Source organism: Helianthus annuus, chromosome 9, assembly GCF_002127325.2.
Source record: "Helianthus annuus cultivar XRQ/B chromosome 9, HanXRQr2.0-SUNRISE, whole genome shotgun sequence".
Classification (NCBI taxonomy): domain Eukaryota; kingdom Viridiplantae; phylum Streptophyta; class Magnoliopsida; order Asterales; family Asteraceae; genus Helianthus; species Helianthus annuus.
The window spans coordinates 965,920-987,805 of record NC_035441.2 but is presented as its reverse complement, the minus strand read 5'-3'; the positions used below and the strand labels follow the sequence as shown (position 1 = coordinate 987,805).

General features: G+C 43.1%; 1 protein-coding gene across 1 annotated transcript in view; it reads left to right on the top strand.

Moving 5' to 3' along the window:
* Positions 1-21,886, top strand: part of LOC110880343 (probable LRR receptor-like serine/threonine-protein kinase At1g07650) — a 50,423-nt gene that overhangs the window by 4,493 nt on the left and 24,044 nt on the right. The window contains exons 6-9 of the mRNA XM_022128937.1: positions 506-701; positions 905-1,048; positions 1,383-1,501; positions 1,586-1,796. Coding sequence (XP_021984629.1) covers positions 506-701; positions 905-1,048; positions 1,383-1,501; positions 1,586-1,796 — 670 coding nt within the window. The remainder of the gene's footprint in view (positions 1-505; positions 702-904; positions 1,049-1,382; positions 1,502-1,585; positions 1,797-21,886) is intronic.

Genomic DNA, 21,886 nt, shown 5'->3' with positions numbered 1-21,886 from the left:
GGTCAATGTTTCTCAATAGATCCTCTCCTATATATAGGTCAAAGCTTTAAAAACTTTGATTTGATCTTAGAAAAATGGCATATCATTTGGAGCCACAGGATTACGATGTTTGCCATGTGTGATCATAATGGTGCCAAGGAGGATATATCACTCCCTCTAAGTTGATTACCTAAGATAGCCGGCTCTAGGCTTCATGATAGAGTAAAAACTACCTAAGATCAAATTTTACTACTTTTGTAATATTCACTGCCCAATACACACAGATTAAATTCAAGATTTATAATAGTAAAACTTCATGAGAAATTACATGGTAAACGGGCAACAGGTTGTGACACTACCCATTTTTTAATAGCAAAACCAAGTCTTTTAAAAAGCAAGCAGGCGGTCACCTAAATAAGAAATTGAATCAAGGTTGCTTATATATTCTTCTTTTATGACATTAGCTCTAAACTACTAATGCAACTATAAAAGGAAAATTAACATCTTCGGAGAACTTTAATTGTAGGGGGACTTAAAACTAAAAGATTTTGAAATAGTAAGAGAGGCTGGGGGTACCGGTAGGCCAGTTATAAAAAGCTATATAATTGATGTGAGGAATAACACACTCAAGATTCAACTTTACTGGGCTGGAAAAGGCACTACTCGAATTCCTTATAGCGGAAGTTATGGTCCATGTATATCTGCTATATCAGTTGACCCAAGTAAGTAATTCTGCATTTCCTACCTAAACGTGTTATTGACCTCTGTGCTCTAAGAAAGTTAATATGGTTTTATCAGAATTGCCCCCGGTTTATTGACTTTTAACAACAGTACCTATCATAGTGTTCAACGTCAACGAATTCACTTTGTGAAATGTAAAGAGTATAATGTTTTAACATCACTCAAGTGTTCTTTGTTTTGACAGATTTTGAGCCCCCAAATTTTGGAAAAAAGATTGATGTTGGTATGATAGTTGCGACAGTTACTGGAGGGGTTTTTATGGTATTTTTAGTCATTGTTATTTTGTGGAAAATGGGATTCCTTACACTTAAAAAAACAGCTCATAGAGGTAAATGCTGTTATTCTTTTCTAGTGGTTTTGATTAGAGCTCACAATTTTGACCACTTTATTTAAAAGTCGCTTGAGAGGCGAATGGGTTGGAGGCTGCCATTATATATAATGTAAACAACCCGCCCTTTCTACGTAAACCACTATGCTAACAATATTCTTTTTATAATCATTATTATTTCATCTTTTGGAAAGAAAACAAAATTAACAAAACCATAAAATGGCCGGCTTCATCCCATCTCGACCAATTATTCACCTAGAGTTTTGATTGCTAAGAATTTTGAATTGCAACTAGTAAGAAAAGTATTTGATATACACCCTTTTTTGTTTATCAGAGCTTACAAGTGTAGATCTACAAACAGGAATATTTACGCTTAGACAGATAAAAGCGGCAACAGAGAACTTTCATCCATCAAGAGAGATTGGACAAGGTGGTTTTGGTTCAGTGTACAAGGTGGTGTTATTGTCTATTGATCAAAACCAGTGTCCAAACACATAACATCTTAATTATGTTACTAATATATTGTATATTTTGTAGGGTCTATTGTCCGATGGGACAATAATTGCAGTAAAACAACTTTCATTAGCGTCTAGCCAAGGACCTAATGAATTTATGAGGGAACTTGGTTTGCTTTCAGCCCTACGACACCAAAATCTAGTGAAACTTTATGGAAGTTGTGTTGAAGGGAAACAATTTTCTTTGATATATGAGTACATGGAAAATAAGTGCCTATCAAGTGCGCTTTTAGGTACGCATACAGTATTAAGCACCATACACGTTCAGACGGATGGGTCCAAAGAAAGCGGGGTTAAAGTGGTCCTTTCTAGTACAGGTTTAAAAGTACCAGCTAGCTTTTTTTTGGTCTATGTAACATGTAAATATTATTACAACAATAGTTTAAATATGGAATAGCATAATTTTGGGAAAAGTGTTTGGGTGACTTATAAAACAAAACCCATGCATTGAAATTGCCACCTCGTTAAATTTATTTGGAAAAAGATATTGGATAATAAAATCAGTTCCTTTTTCTCCTCCATATTTCTCTCCTCAATTCTTTTCATACATCAGGCCATTATTATTGGCTCCCATTTTTAGCTTTGTTTTCCTCTATTTAATGGTTGTATGTTTTGATCAGAATATATGAATATATGAAAAAGATTGAAATCTCTTTGAACCATAAAACTTGAATATGGTATCAGAGCAAGTTCTCAACCAAACTCTAAAATTCTAATCTAATCAAGAACATCAGCAGTCACCATCCAGCCGAAATAACGAGGCATGAAAGGGCTGTGGTCCAAGACATCAAACGGAGCGATGTAGTCGAGCGTTGCACCTTTTGCCGGAAGAACGGGCATAACCAGGAAGTTTGTTTCAAAAGAATCGGATACCCCGTATGGTGGCCAGGTACAAAGGCAGCCTATGTTGATGAAGAAAACAAAAAAAAAAAAAACGAAATGATGCGACAACGCGTATGGCTAATCTCGCTGATAAAGGGGAAGGTGATGATGATTGGGTGGTTGACTCGGGAGCCACCGAGCACATTACCTTTGATCTTGATTTCCTTGAAAACAAAATAGAAACAAACATTGAAGCTCCTGTTATTATTCCCAATGGGACTAAAGTACCGGTTAAAGGAAGGGGTGGGTGCACCCTTAGACTGCCCGTAGTGGGGCGTTTTTTTTTTAAAAAATTGCATTATAACGCCCAAAAACGCCCAAACCCCCATTACATGGGGCGTTTTGGGGCGTTTTTTTTGAAAAAAAATCCTCCCGGCGTGATTATTAAAACGCCATTTTGCTTGGTTGGAGCTTTGACTTATGTTTGACCCACCAATGAGAAATAACCTTGTTTTTTTTTTTTTTTTTGTTTAAGGATTGAATGGGGCATTATGGGGGCGTTATACCCACTACACCACTTTTGCTATAATGCCCCCTTGCTGACTAGGACGTCACATGGCGCAAAACGCCCCATGGTGGGGGCATTATAGTGTTTAACCACTACACATGGTCTTAAAAGGGGGGTACTAAAATCAAAGAAGTACTTTATGTTCCTGAATTTAAGTGTAACCTTTTGTCGGTAAGAAAATTGACAAAAGACTTGCAATGCGTTGTCTCATTCTTCCCTGATTTTTGTGTCATGAAGAGGCTTCGGACGGGAAACTTAATTGGTGTAGGTAAATGCGAAAGTGGACTATATCGGATGCGGATGATCAGAAACGAGAGGAAAGCAATGGCGGTGACTAATGACACTTGGCATAAAAGGTTAGGACAAGCTTCCGCTGAGAAACTCAACCAAATTAGTTTTCTTAAAAATGACAATTTTGATAAGATTTGTAATTCTTGCTTTAAGGCTAAGCACACGAGATTCCCTTTTCCTGATAGTACCACTAAAACTGTTGATTGTATCGATTTGTTGCATTATGATATTTGGGGGGCATATCGTACGCCTTCCTCTATCGGGGCAAAAAAAATTTAACAATCGTTGATGATTTCAACAGAGCCGTTTGGTTGTTTTTATTGAAATTCAAACATGAAGCTAGTAGGTGCTTAAAGGATTTTCAAAAAATGGTAACAACAAAGTTTCAAAACAATATCAAAAGGATTAGATGTGATAATGGTGGGGAGTTCACATCTAATGACATGGTGAATTTTTATAAAGATAATGGAATTTTCCTTGAAACCACTTGCCCCCACACCCCTCAACAGAACACGACATTGTAGAAAGAAATCATCGACGCCTGCTTGAAACGACCCAAGCCCTAAGGTTTGAGGCGAATTTACCAAAGAGGTTTTGGGGAGAGTGTGTTTTAACCGCAACATACGTCATCAATCGGTTACCTTCTAAAGTCATTGGGAATAAAACTCCCTTCGAATTGCTTCATAACTAAACGCCCGACTATGACTTTATGAGGACTTTTGGTTGTCTAGTAAACTATTGGAACACCAACACGAAAGGGGATAAGTTCGAAATGAGGGGGAGGCCTGGTGTTTTTTGGGATACCCAGGAGGCACAAAGGGGTATAAAATTTATGATCTGGAAAGCAATAAAATTATTGTCTCAAGAGATGGCAGGTTCCACGAAAATCACTTTCCTTTTGATCACTCTTCTTTTGACAAAGTCACTTCAAGTTGTCAACACAATGATATTTTTGAACAAGACTATAGAATAGTTGAGGAAGACGTTGGATTACAATGAGAAGAGGCATATACCAATGAAATAAATGATGGTTCAGTAGATGGGAACTTGGGTGGCCCTACTAAAATTAATAGCCCACAACATGAGCCCGATTTAGCAAATGAGTCAAAGCTGCAACATGAAGTGAGCCACGGGACCAATGAGCCACAAATTCCTGAAAGTCCAAATCAAGATAACGAGGCCCAAGGCCCAATAATTGAACAAGAACGAGCTAAAAGGAATCGAAGCCAACCAATTCGATTCAAAGATTTTCATGCGAAGCTTCCCCGTTCCATAGATTCCACGCATCCCACATCTAGTCAAGAATCCTCGATGTTACACCCTTTATCCAATTTTGTCTCTTACGAAAAATTTTCGAGCTCCCATAAAGCCTTTTTGGCGGCCATCGATTCCCACGATGAGCCAAAAACTTTTAAACAAGCTATGCAGGACAAAAGATGGAAAGAAGCCATGGAAAAGGAGATCCGAGCACTTGAAGAAAACGGCATATGGACTCTCGAAAACTTACCGGAAGGGAAACGTACTATAGACTCTAAATGGGTATACAAGGTAAAATACAAGCCAAATGGGGAGGTTGAGCGATACAAGGCTCGCCTAGTGGCAAATGGGTTTACACAACAGGAAGGAGTGGATTACCACGACACGTTTGCTCCAGTTGCCAAGCTCGTTACCGTTAGAACTCTTCTAGCCGTAGCAACCAAGAAAAACTGGATCATCAGTCAACTCGACCTGAACAATGCTTTCCTTCATGGCGATTTAAACGAAGATGTAAATATGAAGATACCACAAGGTTTATCTGAGGAGGGTGAACCCATAGTCTGTAAGTTGAAGAATTCTCTTTACAGTTTGAAACAAGCCTCTCGAAATTGGTACCAAAAATTCACAACCTCTCTTCTTGATCTTGGATTCAAGCAATGCAAAGCTGACTACTCTTTTTTCATCCACAAGCAAGGGAGCAACTTTGTGGCAGCCTTAATATATGTGGATGATGTCATTGTTGTTGGTATAACCACATTAAAATACAATTTATGAAAGATGCATTGCACAAACGATTTAGCATCAAGGATCTAGGGAACCTCAAATACTTTCTTGGCATCGAGGTAGTACGCACGACAAAAAGGATTAGTCTTGAGCCAAAGAAAGTACACTCTAAATATTCTCAAAGACTGTGGATTCCAAGGGTGTCGTCCCAGTTTGTTCCCCATGGAACCAAACCTGAAACTCGATAAATGTGAGATGGAACAAGAAGTGGATAGTGTTGGTGCACTTGTGTCTGTACTTTGTCTGTAATCGGTCTGTATGTAAACGATGTCCTAAGTTAGTGTCACACCCCCAAAATCCACCCGCGGAATACCACCGCTTGGGAGCGTGACTGACCAGGATCAAACCATCAATTATATCAAACATAGCATTTTATAGTAAACATAAGTATAATTGATGTTCAAAACCAAACGTTATATATGTAGCGGAAGCATTAAATGTAAAACCCAAATCATAAGTATCAATGTGTGAATGTAAAAGTGTTTAATATGCATTCATATGTCCTTGTCCACAACGACCCGCTTCTCCTCTGGTGCAAGCTCCAAATATACCTAAGGTCCTGCAAGGCATGCAGCAAATAATCAACAAACTAGTTGAGCGAGTTCACAGAAAGTAAGTTCTAACATGCATAAGTATAGCTAGTGGGGGCTTCCCATGTTTATCCTGGCTAATGAGGGCTTCTCACTAACGGTACTTACTAGACTAACTTCCGACCATGTGTTCTTCTTTACCGAGAACAGGAAAACGTACAGGGTCACGTAGGCTTTACGTGACGTGCCCTTCCCCGAGGACAGTGGTACGCGTGGGGGCTACGTAGGCTTTACGCAGCGTGGCCTTCCGACCTGGAAGCCAGTAAATGGTATTGGGTTACGTAGGCTTTACGTAACGTGTCCTTCCCGACCCGGGAGACATATGGCAAATATACTGGGTTACGTAGGCTTTACGTAACGTGTCCTGACCATTCTGAGGACGATGGTCTATAGTCTGGTATATGCGTAAGTACGAGTAATCATCCCATATTCAATATATCCAACCCAATTCCCAACCCGGGAATCCCATGCCTTGGCTGTGTGAACTCACCTTGGTTTGCTCGGCAGATACACAAGTGAACAGGTAGCAAGTAATGGTTAATCACGTCCTATCATGCATTTATTCAAGTCAGGTTCGATTCACGTATAGCACGTAGGGTTAAACAGAGGTAACAAGTTGCAAGCATAAGTCATGGCCCAAACAAACTAATCAAATCGTGCGAGTGGTAACCCATCCGTCCGGATGGGCATTCCGTGCGGGTGACACTTCGTGCGGATTGCCACTGGTCCATCCGGATTGGAAATCCGTGCGAGTGGCCTTTCATCCGGGTGACAGTTCGTGCGGATTGCCAGTTGGTCCGGATGTGGTTTAACAATTCGTGCGGACCAGCAATTTAGTTCATGCGGATGGACAATTCGTCCGGATTACAATCCGTCCGGATTGACAGTTCGTCCGGATTGGAATTCGTGTGATAGGTCCGTTCGTCCGGATTAACAATCCGTGCGGTTGCTAATCCGTACGGTTTAACAGCCCGACCGGATTGGAACTCGTGTGAATAGCATACCTTGTGCGATCAGTTCAGTTGTGCGGTCGGAATTCATGCAATCGGTTACCACTAATGGTTTCCATACTTATCGTTTTATCAATTAACACAATTCCAACAATTTAGCTAACACCAACAAGATCAAACCAGCATAATTCACATGTTTATCAAGAACCCTAATCGAGCACATCCGAATTATCAACAATCTAACTTATTCGCAAACCAATTAATCAAGTTAACCATCCAATTACACAAGTATATCCGATTTATAACCCTAACAATATCCGATCGATTAACAATTAAGTCCGGCCGATCGACAAACATGTTCGGCCGGTTATCTCACGAATTGATTGATCTATACCGTATCCGATTTAACAAGAATATCAACCTGATCATGCAATTAATATCCGGTTCTAACACAACATTCACGTCCGGCCGATCCAACAAGTCCGGCCGATCGAACAAAGCTTAATCAAACATGTTATCATCAAATCGTATTATCAATCACCCATTTAACAAACATCAATTCAGCCGATTAACAACCAATTGCAACATTGAACATGAAATCATTTAATCAATCAAAACAATACAATTTAAACACTAACCGATCGGTCGAGGGTGATCCGATTTGATAAGGGATCCGAGGTACGGCCGCCTTTGATTCGCGAATGAGAGGGAGAAAAGAGCTAGGTTTCTTGTGTGTGATAGGGTTTTGGTAACAAATCAGAAAACTAACCAAGTCCCTAAAGTTATTTGCGCATAGAAGGAATGGGCCGAGCCCATTCGATCGGGCTGCCCTTGGGCCGTGTATGTTGTGCGATCGGTTGTGGGAGTTGTGTGTTGTGCGTTCGGGTTTCATTCAATATGTATTTCTCACATTCATAAAACTCATAGATCATGAAGTTCACATAATCACACGTCAATATATCTTTCACATAATCATTCAAGTTCATCAGGTCGAATCATGCTAACAAACGTTACACAAGACTAGGTCTAAAGTCCGAGTTGTCACATTATCCCCAACTAATTGGAAATTTCGTCCCGAAATTTGGTATGCACTCACTGAGGAAGCTAGGTAAGTTATAGCGTTCACTGGTTTTCCTGGGGTGTCACATCCTCCCCCCGTTGATCTGGAATTTCGTCCCGAAATTCCGAAGTAGTAGCTTCAGTCTCAGCAGTGGGTGTACTGTTTGCGAACAATTGGGGGTACTTTTCTGTCATCCTGTCTTCGCGTTCCCAGGTGTACTCTGGGCCACGTTTGGAGTTCCAACGAACTCGAACAAGAGGGATTCTCTTGTGTTTGAGGACCTTCACATCCCGGTCCGTGATTTCAACTGGCTCCTCGACGAACTGCAACCGCTCGTCGATAGTGAGTTCCTTAAAAGGAATGATGAGATTTTCATCTGATAGGCACTTCTTTAAGTTCGATACATGAAAGACATTGTGAACTGCCCCGAGTTCAGCTGGTAGGTTCAACTTGTAGGCTACCTTGCCAATCTTTTCTATGATTTCGAATGGTCCGACGTACCGCGGATTCAGTTTACCCCGTTTGCCAAAACGAACCACACCCTTCCAGGGTGAAACTTTCAATAAAACCCGGTCCCCGACCTCGAATTCCAATGGCTTTCTACGCTTGTCCGCGTAGGCTTTCTGACGGTCGCGTGCTGCCGCCATGCGTTGTCGTATCTGTGCAATCTTCTCCGTGGCGTCCACAACAATCTCTGGACCCGTGATCTGACTATCTCCCACCTCTGCCCAACAGAGAGGTGACCGGCATTTACGCCCGTACAATGCCTCGAATGGAGCGGCTTGGATGCTGGTGTGATAACTATTATTGTAAGAGAACTCCACCAAAGGGAGATGCTTTTCCCAGCCGTTGCCGAAATCAATGACGCATGCTCTAAGCATGTCTTTGAGCGTCTGGATCGTTCGCTCAGACTGCCCGTCCGTCTGGGGGTGATAAGCCGTGCTCATGTCTAACTGTGAGCCGAATGATTTGTGCATCGCTTGCCATAGCTCTGACGTGAATCGTGCATCGCGATCCGAAATGATGGACGTGGGCACCCCGTGCCTCGAGACAACTTCTTTAAGATAGACGTCTGCGAGAGTGGAGAACTTATCCGTTTCCTTAATCGGCAGGAAGTGTGCAGACTTGGTGAGTCGATCTACGATCACCCATATAGTATCGTTTCCACGCTGCGATCTTGGTAAGCCCGTAACAAAATCCATGGAAATTTCTTCCCATTTCCACTGTGGTATCCTGGGCTGCTGTAGTAGACCAGCTGGTTTCTGATATTCGACCTTGACTCTCGCACAGGTCAAACATTTGCCGACATAGGTGGCGATGTGGGCCTTCATACTAGGCCACCAGTATGTGGTCTTGATGTCGTGATACATCTTATCCGCCCCGGGATGTACTGAGTAGCGAGACTTGTGAGCTTCATCCATTACAAGTTCGCGTAGACCGCCATGAAGAGGGACCCAAATCCGGCCCGTTACATAGTAGGCGCCGTCTGCCTTCTGTTCCATTTGTTGTCGTGAGCCGCGTAAGGCTTCAGCCTTGACATTTTCGGGCTTCAATGCTTCTGTCTGAGCATCTCGTATCTGTGCTGGAAGGCTAGACTGAATCGTAAGCTGTAGCGCTCGCACGCGCCGTGGTAAAGTGTCCTTTCGACTAAGGGCATCAGCCACAACATTGGCTTTGCCTGGATGGTACTTGATAGCGCATTCGTAGTCGTTCAGTAACTCGACCCATCGTCGTTGACGCATATTCAAATCCTTCTGCTTAAGGATATGCTCGAGACTCCTGTGATCGGTGTAAATCGTGCACCTGGTACCGTACAGGTAGTGTCGCCATATTTTAAGCGCGAATACAACAGCTCCCAGCTCTAAATCGTGCGTCGTGTAGTTCCGTTCGTGAACCTTGAGTTGACGAGAGGCGTAAGCGATAACCTTGTCGCGCTGCATTAACACACATCCCAGTCCCCGAATGGATGCATCACAATATACCACGAAGTCTTCTGTGCCCTCTGGCAATGAGAGGATAGGTGCACTGCAAAGTCTATCCTTTAAGTGCTGAAAAGCAGTCTCCTGGGGCTCTCCCCAGCGATAGGTAACACCCTTCTGTGTCAGTAGCGTAAGCGGCTGAGCAATCTTCGAGAAATCCTTGATAAACCGTCTGTAGTAACCCGCCAGACCCAAGAATTGGCGTATTTCTGTCGGTGTACGCGGCGCAGGCCAGTTCCTGATCGAATCTACCTTGGATGGATCGACATGGATCCCATCCTTGTTCACTACGTGGCCTAGGAAGTGGACTTCACGAAGCCAGAAGTCGCATTTAGAAAACTTAGCGTACAGCTGCTCCTTCCGAAGGAGTTCCAAAATAAGGCGAAGATGCTGCTCGTGTTCCTCCTGACTCTTGGAGTAAATCAGGATGTCGTCGATAAATACTATGACGAACTTGTCAAGATAGGGTTTGCACACCCTGTTCATAAGATCCATAAATACAGCAGGCGCGTTCGTTAACCCGAATGGCATGACGAGAAACTCGTAGTGACCGTAACGAGTTCTGAAGGCTGTCTTGGAGATGTCCTCATCCCGGACTCTCAGCTGATGATACCCCGACCTTAAGTCTATCTTCGAATAGTAGCACGACCCTTGCAACTGGTCGAATAAGTCGTCGATGCGCGGAAGAGGATAATGGTTCTTCACCGTCACCTTGTTCAGTTCCCTGTAGTCTATACACATCCTGAACGTACCGTCTTTCTTCTTCACGAAAAGTACTGGAGCTCCCCAAGGCGAAGAGCTTGGTCGTATGAAACCCTTTTCCAAGAGTTCTTGCAGTTGCTTTGACAGTTCCTCCAATTCCGATGGAGCTAGACGATATGGTGCGCGAGCTATGGGTGCTGCTCCTGGAGCGAGCTCGATCTGAAATTCGACCTGACGGTGAGGCGGTAGTCCAGGTAAGTCTTCAGGGAACACCTGAGGATAGTCACGTACAACTGGTATATCTTCCAGTTTCCTTTCCTTTGCTGAAGCGTCTGTAACGAGTGCCAGAATGGCAGTGTGCCCTTTTCGTAAACATTTCTGCGCTTTCAAGAAAGAGATGATGCCTACCACTGCACCACTCTTGTCGCCTTGAACTTCGAGAGGTTCCTGACCCGAACGAGGAATACGGATGATCTTTTCACTGCATAAGATCTCTGCCTGGTGTTGGGATAACCAATCCATCCCAATCACGACGTCGAAGCTACCCAAAACTATGGGAATAAGATCGATAGAGAAAGCTTGACCAGCTAGGATAAGATTACAACCCTGAACTACGTGCGTGGCTTCTAGACTTTTACCGTTAGCTAACTCTACTACGTGTTTGGTGGGTAAAAGTGTTGGTGCACGTTTTAGCAGTTGACACATTTTCACAGACATATAGCTTGTATCCGCACCCGAATCAAACAAAACAGTAACGTAAATATTGTCGAGGAGAAACTTACCCATAACAACGTTGGGATCGTTCACTGCATCGCCTCGACCTAGCACGAAAGCACGACCACGAGCTTCATTGCCGTTGTTGTTGTTGTTCCCGCCGTTATTGTTGCCGTTGCCCTGGTTGTTATTGTTGTTGCGGTTCTGGTTCAACTGGGGGCAATCGCGTTTGAAGTGACCTTCAGCCCCACACTGGAAACATCCCCGGTTTCCACGCTGTGGCTGCTGCTGCTGCTGGTTCTGTGGAGCTGGTTGCTGAGGCTGTTGACTCTGATTTGCAGGACGAGGGCTCCTACAGTCTTTAGCCTCGTGCCCCATCTTAAGACACCTTTGGCAACGACCCTTGTTACACGGGCCGTGGTGATGCCTGTTGCAGTTGTGGCACCTAGGTTGACTACCCTGATATCTCCTCTGTCTGTGACTACCAGAGGATTGCTGACTGGGACTCTGATACTGGTCAGTCTTCTGCTGCTGAGCTTGAGACTGAACGGATGCTGAACCTTTGCTAGAATCTCCATCCCATTTTCTTTTACTGTCACCAGATGTAGCAGGAGTAACTGAGGTGGTGACGTTAGCAGTAGCATTAACACGCTTGGGCAGTCTATTCTGGTCCACTGCCTGATCGGTGATGCGATGAGCAAGGCGCTGGATTTCCTGGATGTTTTCGAGGTTAGCCGACGTCACGTGGCTCTGAATTTCTGGCGCCAATCCCTTGAGATACAACTCAATGCGCTTGTATGGAGGGTCCACCATAGTAGGACACAGAACGGCCAGCTCATTGGACCGTTTGGTATACGCTTCGATTTCCGATCCAACCATTTTCAAGTTATAAAGCTCGTCTTCCAGCTTGTGTATGTCTTCCCGCGTGCAATACTCACGCTTGATGAGTTCCTTAAAGTCGTTCCATGGGGTGGCGTTAGCAGCTGCCAACCCTAAGATCTGGACTTGGGCGTTCCACCAAGTCAATGCTATCCCTTCCAAAGTGCCGGTGGCAAACTTGACCTTGCGAGCCTCAGGGCACTCGCACATTTCAAAGACTGATTCTAGCTTCTCGAACCAGTGGAGTAGTCCCACTGCTCCTTCCGTGCCACTGAAGGTGTTTGGACGACAGTCCATGAAATTCTTGAAGGTACACACAGGTTGTTGCTGAGCGGGTTGACCTGCTTGGGCGGCTGCAACTGCCGTAGCAATGAGAGCCTCTAGCTGGGCTTGTGTCATGTTAACTCGTCCAGACATGATCTTCATTGTAAAAAGGTAGCGTAGGTAAGAATGGTTCGCGAATAGGGCGATGACAGAAAAGCATAGGCATATAGGTGTTCTCATGAAATCAAAGCATGTGTATCTAAGCGTAATGCGAGCAAGGTTCTAAGCAGTTCTAGCAAGCAGGCAATAAACATAAACCTTATTACCTAGGATGTCGAGTCTTGCACGTGGAGCGAAGCGTCGTTGTGGATCGTTGAGAGCACTGTTCTGGTTATAGTCCGGCTTTAATAAAATCGTTTTCCCATATTAAAACCAAGTTCTCTATAACCAATGGCTCTGATACCAATCTGTCACACCCCCAAAATCCACCCGCGGAATACCACCGCTTGGGAGCGTGACTAACCAGGATCAAACCATCAATTATATCAAACATAGCATTTTATAGTAAACATAAGTATAATTGATGTTCAAAACCAAACGTTATATATGTAGCGGAAGCATTAAATGTAAAACCCAAATCATAAGTATCAATGTGTGAATGTAAAAGTGTTTAATATGCATTCATATGTCCTTGTCCACAACGACCCGCTTCTCCTCTGGTGCAAGCTCCAAATATACCTAAGGTCCTGCAAGGCATGCAGCAAATAATCAACAAACTAGTTGAGCGAGTTCACAGAAAGTAAGTTCTAACATGCATAAGTATAGCTAGTGGGGGCTTCCCATGTTTATCCTGGCTAATGAGGGCTTCTCACTAACGGTACTTACTAGACTAACTTCCGACCATGTGTTCTTCTTTACCGAGAACAGGAAAACGTACAGGGTCACGTAGGCTTTACGTGACGTGCCCTTCCCCGAGGACAGTGGTACGCGTGGGGGCTACGTAGGCTTTACGCAGCGTGGCCTTCCGACCTGGAAGCCAGTAAATGGTATTGGGTTACGTAGGCTTTACGTAACGTGTCCTTCCCGACCCGGGAGACATATGGCAAATATACTGGGTTACGTAGGCTTTACGTAACGTGTCCTGACCATTCTGAGGACGATGGTCTATAGTCTGGTATATGCGTAAGTACGAGTAATCATCCCATATTCAATATATCCAACCCAATTCCCAACCCGGGAATCCCATGCCTTGGCTGTGTGAACTCACCTTGGTTTGCTCGGCAGATACACAAGTGAACAGGTAGCAAGTAATGGTTAATCACGTCCTATCATGCATTTATTCAAGTCAGGTTCGATTCACGTATAGCACGTAGGGTTAAACAGAGGTAACAAGTTGCAAGCATAAGTCATGGCCCAAACAAACTAATCAAATCGTGCGAGTGGTAACCCATCCGTCCGGATGGGCATTCCGTGCGGGTGACACTTCGTGCGGATTGCCACTGGTCCATCCGGATTGGAAATCCGTGCGAGTGGCCTTTCATCCGGGTGACAGTTCGTGCGGATTGCCAGTTGGTCCGGATGTGGTTTAACAATTCGTGCGGACCAGCAATTTAGTTCATGCGGATGGACAATTCGTCCGGATTACAATCCGTCCGGATTGACAGTTCGTCCGGATTGGAATTCGTGTGATAGGTCCGTTCGTCCGGATTAACAATCCGTGCGGTTGCTAATCCGTACGGTTTAACAGCCCGACCGGATTGGAACTCGTGTGAATAGCATACCTTGTGCGATCAGTTCAGTTGTGCGGTCGGAATTCATGCAATCGGTTACCACTAATGGTTTCCATACTTATCGTTTTATCAATTAACACAATTCCAACAATTTAGCTAACACCAACAAGATCAAACCAGCATAATTCACATGTTTATCAAGAACCCTAATCGAGCACATCCGAATTATCAACAATCTAACTTATTCGCAAACCAATTAATCAAGTTAACCATCCAATTACACAAGTATATCCGATTTATAACCCTAACAATATCCGATCGATTAACAATTAAGTCCGGCCGATCGACAAACATGTTCGGCCGGTTATCTCACGAATTGATTGATCTATACCGTATCCGATTTAACAAGAATATCAACCTGATCATGCAATTAATATCCGGTTCTAACACAACATTCACGTCCGGCCGATCCAACAAGTCCGGCCGATCGAACAAAGCTTAATCAAACATGTTATCATCAAATCGTATTATCAATCACCCATTTAACAAACATCAATTCAGCCGATTAACAACCAATTGCAACATTGAACATGAAATCATTTAATCAATCAAAACAATACAATTTAAACACTAACCGATCGGTCGAGGGTGATCCGATTTGATAAGGGATCCGAGGTACGGCCGCCTTTGATTCGCGAATGAGAGGGAGAAAAGAGCTAGGTTTCTTGTGTGTGATAGGGTTTTGGTAACAAATCAGAAAACTAACCAAGTCCCTAAAGTTATTTGCGCATAGAAGGAATGGGCCGAGCCCATTCGATCGGGCTGCCCTTGGGCCGTGTATGTTGTGCGATCGGTTGTGGGAGTTGTGTGTTGTGCGTTCGGGTTTCATTCAATATGTATTTCTCACATTCATAAAACTCATAGATCATGAAGTTCACATAATCACACGTCAATATATCTTTCACATAATCATTCAAGTTCATCAGGTCGAATCATGCTAACAAACGTTACACAAGACTAGGTCTAAAGTCCGAGTTGTCACAGTTAGTCTGTAAGTTGACCAAGTCAACTATCCTCCTAGTTTGACTTGGCCAATAAGTTATAATAGTTTTGTCTGTATCGAAGGATAGCCTCGAAGGATACTGTTGATCCTTCGAGGTGATCGAAAGATATGCTTCGACTGTTGGACCTCGAAGGATCATCCTTCGAGGTCATTGCTGATCATTCGAACATGTTGTCTTCGATAGATGATCCTTCGGACCATCTATCGGATCCTTCGGACAAGACCTGCTGAGTATGGGTATATATACCCATGCAGTGTGTTGTATTTCAGTTAGACACTTGAGAGAAACATATCCGAGAGATAGAGAGAACTCTGCTGGAAACACACACACACACTTTGAGAGTTTGCAAACTGATTGTAAACATTGTGCTTGTAACCGGAACCTTTCATACGCATTAATACAAGTGGTGTTAATCGTTGAGTCTTGTGTGTTCTTGTGTTTGTTCTTGCATCATCCCGGTTTGCTTGCTAGCTTGGATTCCGCACTTGCTAGTGAGTTAGTATAACAAGGTTTAGGTTTGTTCTCGATCCTCCGAGAGGGACCTACAAGTGGTATCAGAGCTTGGCTCTTTACCTTGTTTAAAACCGGGTTTGTTCAAGTGTTTTGGTGTGTTTGAACACTTGGTTTAGCACCCGTTTTTGGTGTTTTTCTTGTTCTTTTAAACTGAAAAACGGTTTCTAAACCTTCGGGAGTGTTCAAGGTTGGGTTGGGTAACTTGAAAATTTGTTTTTAAGTGCCTTTGTATTTTCCGGCGAAGATTCCGGTTAAACTTCCGGTGACTAGTTTGGGGATAAGGTTTTCCTTTTTGGGCAATCTTTTCAAAGTTGGTGGGAAAAGTAAGCCTGCACATCCTTTCTGCCGAAAGTTGACTTACCTACCCATCACCTTTTCACCAACCTGTCACATCAACGTCAGTTGTGTCAGAACCTCTCGAAAGATATCTTTCGACATCGAAAGACTATCCTTCGATCACCTTTCGATCAAGGAAGGCTCGAAAGGTTAACATCCTTCGACCCATCCTTCGAAGTCTGAAACATATCTTTCGTCAAAGGAATCTATTCGAAAGACAAGTGTCCAAAAGATAGGGATTTAACTCGAAAGATAAGGATCTTTCAAAAGGGAATCCTTCGAGTTCTTGAATCTTTCGAAATCATTGTTCGAGATTCAACAGTAATCTTTCGAGTACTGTTGATCCTTCGAACAATAGTTGATCTTTCGATTGTGGTCAGTTTATTGTTAACTAGTTTCTGTGATTTCAGATCTTTCGACCAGGATCTTTCGGCTGTGTTATCTTTCGGATTATTCTCACTTAGCATTTATTTTGCTTATCAATCATGAATCCGAATTGGTGGAATCCGGCCCCCGACAGCGGTAAATATACAAGTTCTGTTTCTACTCCTTCATGGTGGGGTACACCGGCGCCAGACAGTGGAAAGTACACGTCTACAAGTCTATCGCCTTCATGGGCCGAGTCTCCGGTATCGACATCTTCTCAGGGAAATCAGTGGGCGTTGGTATCAAATCAAACTCCAAGCATTCAAAGTATTCTCTTGAGCGAAAGTGAAACAGGGAGTTTGAATCGACCTCCAAAGCTGATGCATTTAAATGAATATCCGGGTTGGGCTGATCGTTTTCGTACATACGTTTTGGGTCAGAATACAGAGTTGTGGATACGGTTCACCACAGATTTTGATCAAGCCATCGAGGTTGCTGCTTCTTCAACTGCCACATTTGCAGATCTTCCAGAGGATCAGAAGAAGACATATGATCTGGAGAAGAAAGCTTACGCCATTCTCACTCAGGCGTTAAGCAAAGATATTTATCATCAGTTTGTCAGCTTCAAGACTACAAAGAAGTTGTGGGACGGTTTATAGACCAGAGGAGTAGGGAATGAGGCAACACGTCAATTGCGTCATGATCTGCTCAAGAAGGAATTTGACGGTTTCGCGTGCTTGGATAAGGAGTCTTTGGGAGATATGACAAGCAGATTTTATCATTTGCTTACTGAGTTGAACAACTTTGGCGTGACAACAACTCAGACAGAGGTTGTGAAGAAGTTTGCTGATGCATTGCCACCCCAATGGAACAGTTTTCTGGAGATCTTAAAGTATAATGGGGTTATGGCAACTACAAACATCAACGATTTCGTGCAGTTGTTAGAGAACAAGGATCAAGAAGAGACCTTGAAAGCTAAGAGAGTTCCAGTGCCACAGAATCCAGAGATGTATTATGGAACTACAAGCTCTTCTTCTTCAAGAGCCATTGTGCCAAGCAGCCAACATGCTCCACTGCAGACAGCCTTTGTCACAAGCACTGATATGTATGGCAATACAATGCAAGTTCCTGTTAAGCCTCCTCCAACCACAGATATGTATGGAAATCCAATACAGCCACCTCCTCCTCCTCCTGCTCAAACACAACGTGCATGTTATGGAGGAACATCATCTGCTGGTCAACAACCAAAGCCAAGTACAGTGCAGCTCGACACTTCAAGCTTTTCTAAAGTTAGTGTAGAAGTAGCTAAGGAACACATGGAGCTACTTACCACTGTGGTGAGTGCGTACTGTGGGTTAATAGAAGGTCAGATTGGCAACATTAATCTGACACAAGAAGATTATAGGCAGATTGATAAGGAAGAGATGGATCTGATGGATATCAAGTGGGCCTTTGCGAGTGCTGTGAGAAGAGCAAAGGATTGGATGGAAAGTACTGGCAGAACCAGCTTGGAAAGTAAGCGAGACACCAAGTATGGGTTCGATAAACAGGCAGTAAAGTGCTTCAACTGTGGTGAACGGGGTCACTTTAAGAGGGAATGTACAAAGCCAGCCCAGCACGGGAATTAAAACCCCTTCAGAAACCAAGGCAACCAGCAGAACAGAAACAATGAGCGTACTTTGGTGCCTGTCAACAATCAAACCAACCGGGCACTTGCAGTTCAGGTGGATGAAGGTTGTGACTGGTCAATCCAGTTGGGTAGTGATGCACCCGATGGAACAGCTTGTTTTGCTCAAGTTGTGAAGGAGTTAGTTCACACCAGTGGTAGAGAATCTTCCGCCAATGGTGGTGAATTGTCTGAGGATGAAGACTCTTCTGGGTACAGCAGGAGTGTTGATGAAGAATCTTCCAATTCTGGTGATGATCATGTGGGTGAGACCTCAAGTGCAGAGATTGATGTGGATATTGATGAACTTTTGGGGGGAGCTGCAGCAGACACTCAAAGAAGATCTATTCTGGTGGATCAAGCTGCTTTTACTTCGTCTTCTCTTCATTCAGCCTTTATGGCTAATGTCGGCAGTTCATCAAGCCAGGTATGTGTCGATGAACCCACTACTGCTAATTGTGTTAACTGTGATAGCCTGCATGCTAAATGTACTGATTTAGAGGGAAACATGTCTGAGTTGCAAGCCAAACATGATGCTTTACAAGCTAGTTTGTTTGACTTGCAAGACAAACATGGTTCCTTATCTGCTGAGTGGTGTGAATTGCAAAGCAAGCATGAGACTTTGCAAGAGAAATATGATGTGACATTCATCCACAATCAGAAATTGACTGTGGATCTCTCCAAATGCACAGAAGCCAACATGTTTTATGAAAACCATGAAAAAGAATTTAAGTCAATGATTGAGACATTAAAGAAAGATAAAACTGAATTGACTAAAATGGTTTCCAGAAAACAAACGGACATTAATTTGTATATCTCTCGTCTTGAGACAATGCAAAAAGAGATGGCTTGTGTAAAAACTGAAAGTGATGCGATCCAGCTTAAGCTAGACAGTTATTTGAGTTCTAGCTATGTGTTGGATCACATCATCGATGTTCAGAAGGAAAAGAGAGATGTCACATGCATAGGCTACAAGAAGTGTCCACCACCAGTTAGACACAATTATGATGCCATGCCTGATGAGGAGGACAGAGTGTTCTTTGAACCATCTGTGCCTCTAGATATGAAAGAGTTTGCTGCACGGCTCGGATACCAAAAAGAAGTATCCTCAGATTCAGATGTGTCAGCAGATACATTTGTAAGTGCTGAACAGAATCAAGATCCTCCAGTTGTGATTGAGGATGTTGATTCTTCTGATGATGAATCTGATGATACTAATTCAGCAAAGTCTGATGCGGTGGTTAAGGATGAGGACATACCTCTCGAGAATTACATTCTATGTGATCCTCCTGTCAAACCCGCTAAGACTGTTGCAATCGAGCCCGTGTCTGAGAAAGAGTCGGAGAGTGTGAATTTGCTGTACACTCTGGTTGGTGATGATAAGATTTATTCAGACAAAGACTTTCCGTTTAAAAATGTTAATCAATCCTTAATCAGTAAAGTTTTTGAAAATTCGACCAGTAAGTTCTTGGGAAAGGCAGGACCTAAAGTTACAGTTACACAGTGTCCTCCTATCCCAAAAGCCGAAATCCGAAAGCAATTTGGCAACAAGAAATTACCAACAATGCCAAAACAGCAAAATCACACCAAGCCCAAAGGAAAATTACCGGCTCAAGCCCAAAAGAAGCCGAATCAGAAAAAGAAGAAAAATGTTAACTTTGTGAAATCGACGGGAACAGACAAAATTGAAAAGTTTGAAAATCAATCTAACTTAGATTTTGTCAAGAAAGCTATTGTCGAGAAAAGAAATGAACCAAGCAATTCAAAGCCTAGTACCTCGGGTTCACAAAGTTCAACATCATCGGCTAGACGATCACATGATTCTTCGGGGTTTGTTGAACGAAGATCATGTTTTGAATGTGGAACCATTGGGCATATAATTCGAAATTGCCCATATCTTCATAAACAAAAAGAAAAGATTGATGATCCCCGTGACCACAATGACCGTAAGCGATCTGTTTCTGTGAAACAAGATCCCCGCCTTGTAAAAGAAAGGGAAAAGAAACAGAAACGCCAACAGGTCAAAAAGATTGAAAAAGCAATTAAAACCGATGTGGTTCAAAAACAATCTGTTTCTGTAAAACCAGTTAACCCACAAACTTCAAACAACAAAGAAGTTAAAATTTTAAAGAAAAACACTGGTGAAACCAAACAGACTTGGAAACCAAAAACGGTTGTTAAATCAGGGGGACCATCACAATTCACCAATCATCAAAGACAAGAAGTTATTGTTATTGATGAAAATGGAAGACCCAAGACCACAATGGCTTGGGTCCCCATCTCCAACTAATCATTTGAGTTCATGTGCAGGGTGTTCCAGGAGGAACTATCAGTAGTCACTGGATTGTTGATAGTGGGGCATCCAGGCACATGACAGGCGACATGAAGCTTCTTTACGACGTAAAATCTATTAGAGGCGGTTATGTTGCTTTTGCTGGAGATAAAGGTGGATATATTACGGGTGAAGGAATGATATCCAACGGGGTTGTCAGCTTTGACAAGATTAATTTCGTGCAACAACTTGATCACAATCTTCTTAGTGTTTCTCAAATTTGTGACAAGCAATTCTCAGTGCACTTTGATGCTAATGGATGTTATGTGCTGAAACCCGGCTTCAAAATTCCAAAAGAATGGATTCTCTTGTCGGCTCCAAGGATAAATGATTTGTACGTCCTTGACATGAGCCAGGCTATTACTACGTCTGCACAAGCAACATGTTTCGTTTCAAAAGCCACAGAAAAAGACACAATCTCTTGGCATAGACGTATGGGTCACATTCACTTGCGCAAAATGAATCATTTGGTTTCAAATGAATTGGTGAATGGTGTTCCCCTCAAAAATTTCCATCTTCAAGACGTCTGTGTTTCGTGCCAAAAGGGTAAACAAACAAGGAAGAAGCACCCTACAAAGAAGATCAACACGGTGGCAGTTCCCCTTGAACGTTTGCACATGGATTTGTTCGGTCCTGTCAAGCACAAAAGTATTCGGGGTGATCAATACTGTCTCGTGATTACCGATGACTATTCAAGATTTTCTTGGGTTGCGTTTATGGCACACAAGAGTGAAACCTTTGGAATTATCAAAAACTTGATCGTTCAGATTGAGAATTTGTTCAAACTAAAGGTTAGGCGGATACGTAGCGACAATGGTATTGAATTCAAAAATCATGCCATGGCGGAGTTTTGCACTGAAAAAGGTATTCTTCATGAGTTTAGTGCAGCTTACACTCCTCAACAAAATGGCGTCGCTGAACGTAAGAACCGCACATTGATCGAGACTGCTAGGACAATGTTGGTAGAGTCGCAGTTACCCATTCCATTCTGGACTGAAGCTGTCGCCTCTGCATGCTATACTTTGAACAGAGTCCTTACAGTCAAAAGACGCAACAAGACCTGCTTTGAGCTTATCAACAAACGGAAACCAGATCTGTCTTATCTTGAACCGTTTGGAGCTCCTTGCACAATGATCGATCCTAATGGAAAGTTTGGGGCAAGAGCAATTGATGGATACTTTCTTGGGTATGCCACCCCTAACTTACGTGTCTGGAATCTAGAGACAAAAAGGGTCGAGGAATGGTCTGAGGTCAGAGTACAAAGACACACCTTGCCAGTCAAATTTCCTGGTCAACCATGGATGTTTGAGTACGATGACTTTTTCAATTCAATCAATGTTGAAGCCGTTGAAGAAAATGCTGCGGCTAGGATGTTTTTCGAGAGTGACAATGCAACAGTTTCACCGGTGGTTCGTCCAATTCTTGTTAATCAAGAACCATCCTCTTCGGTGAACAAC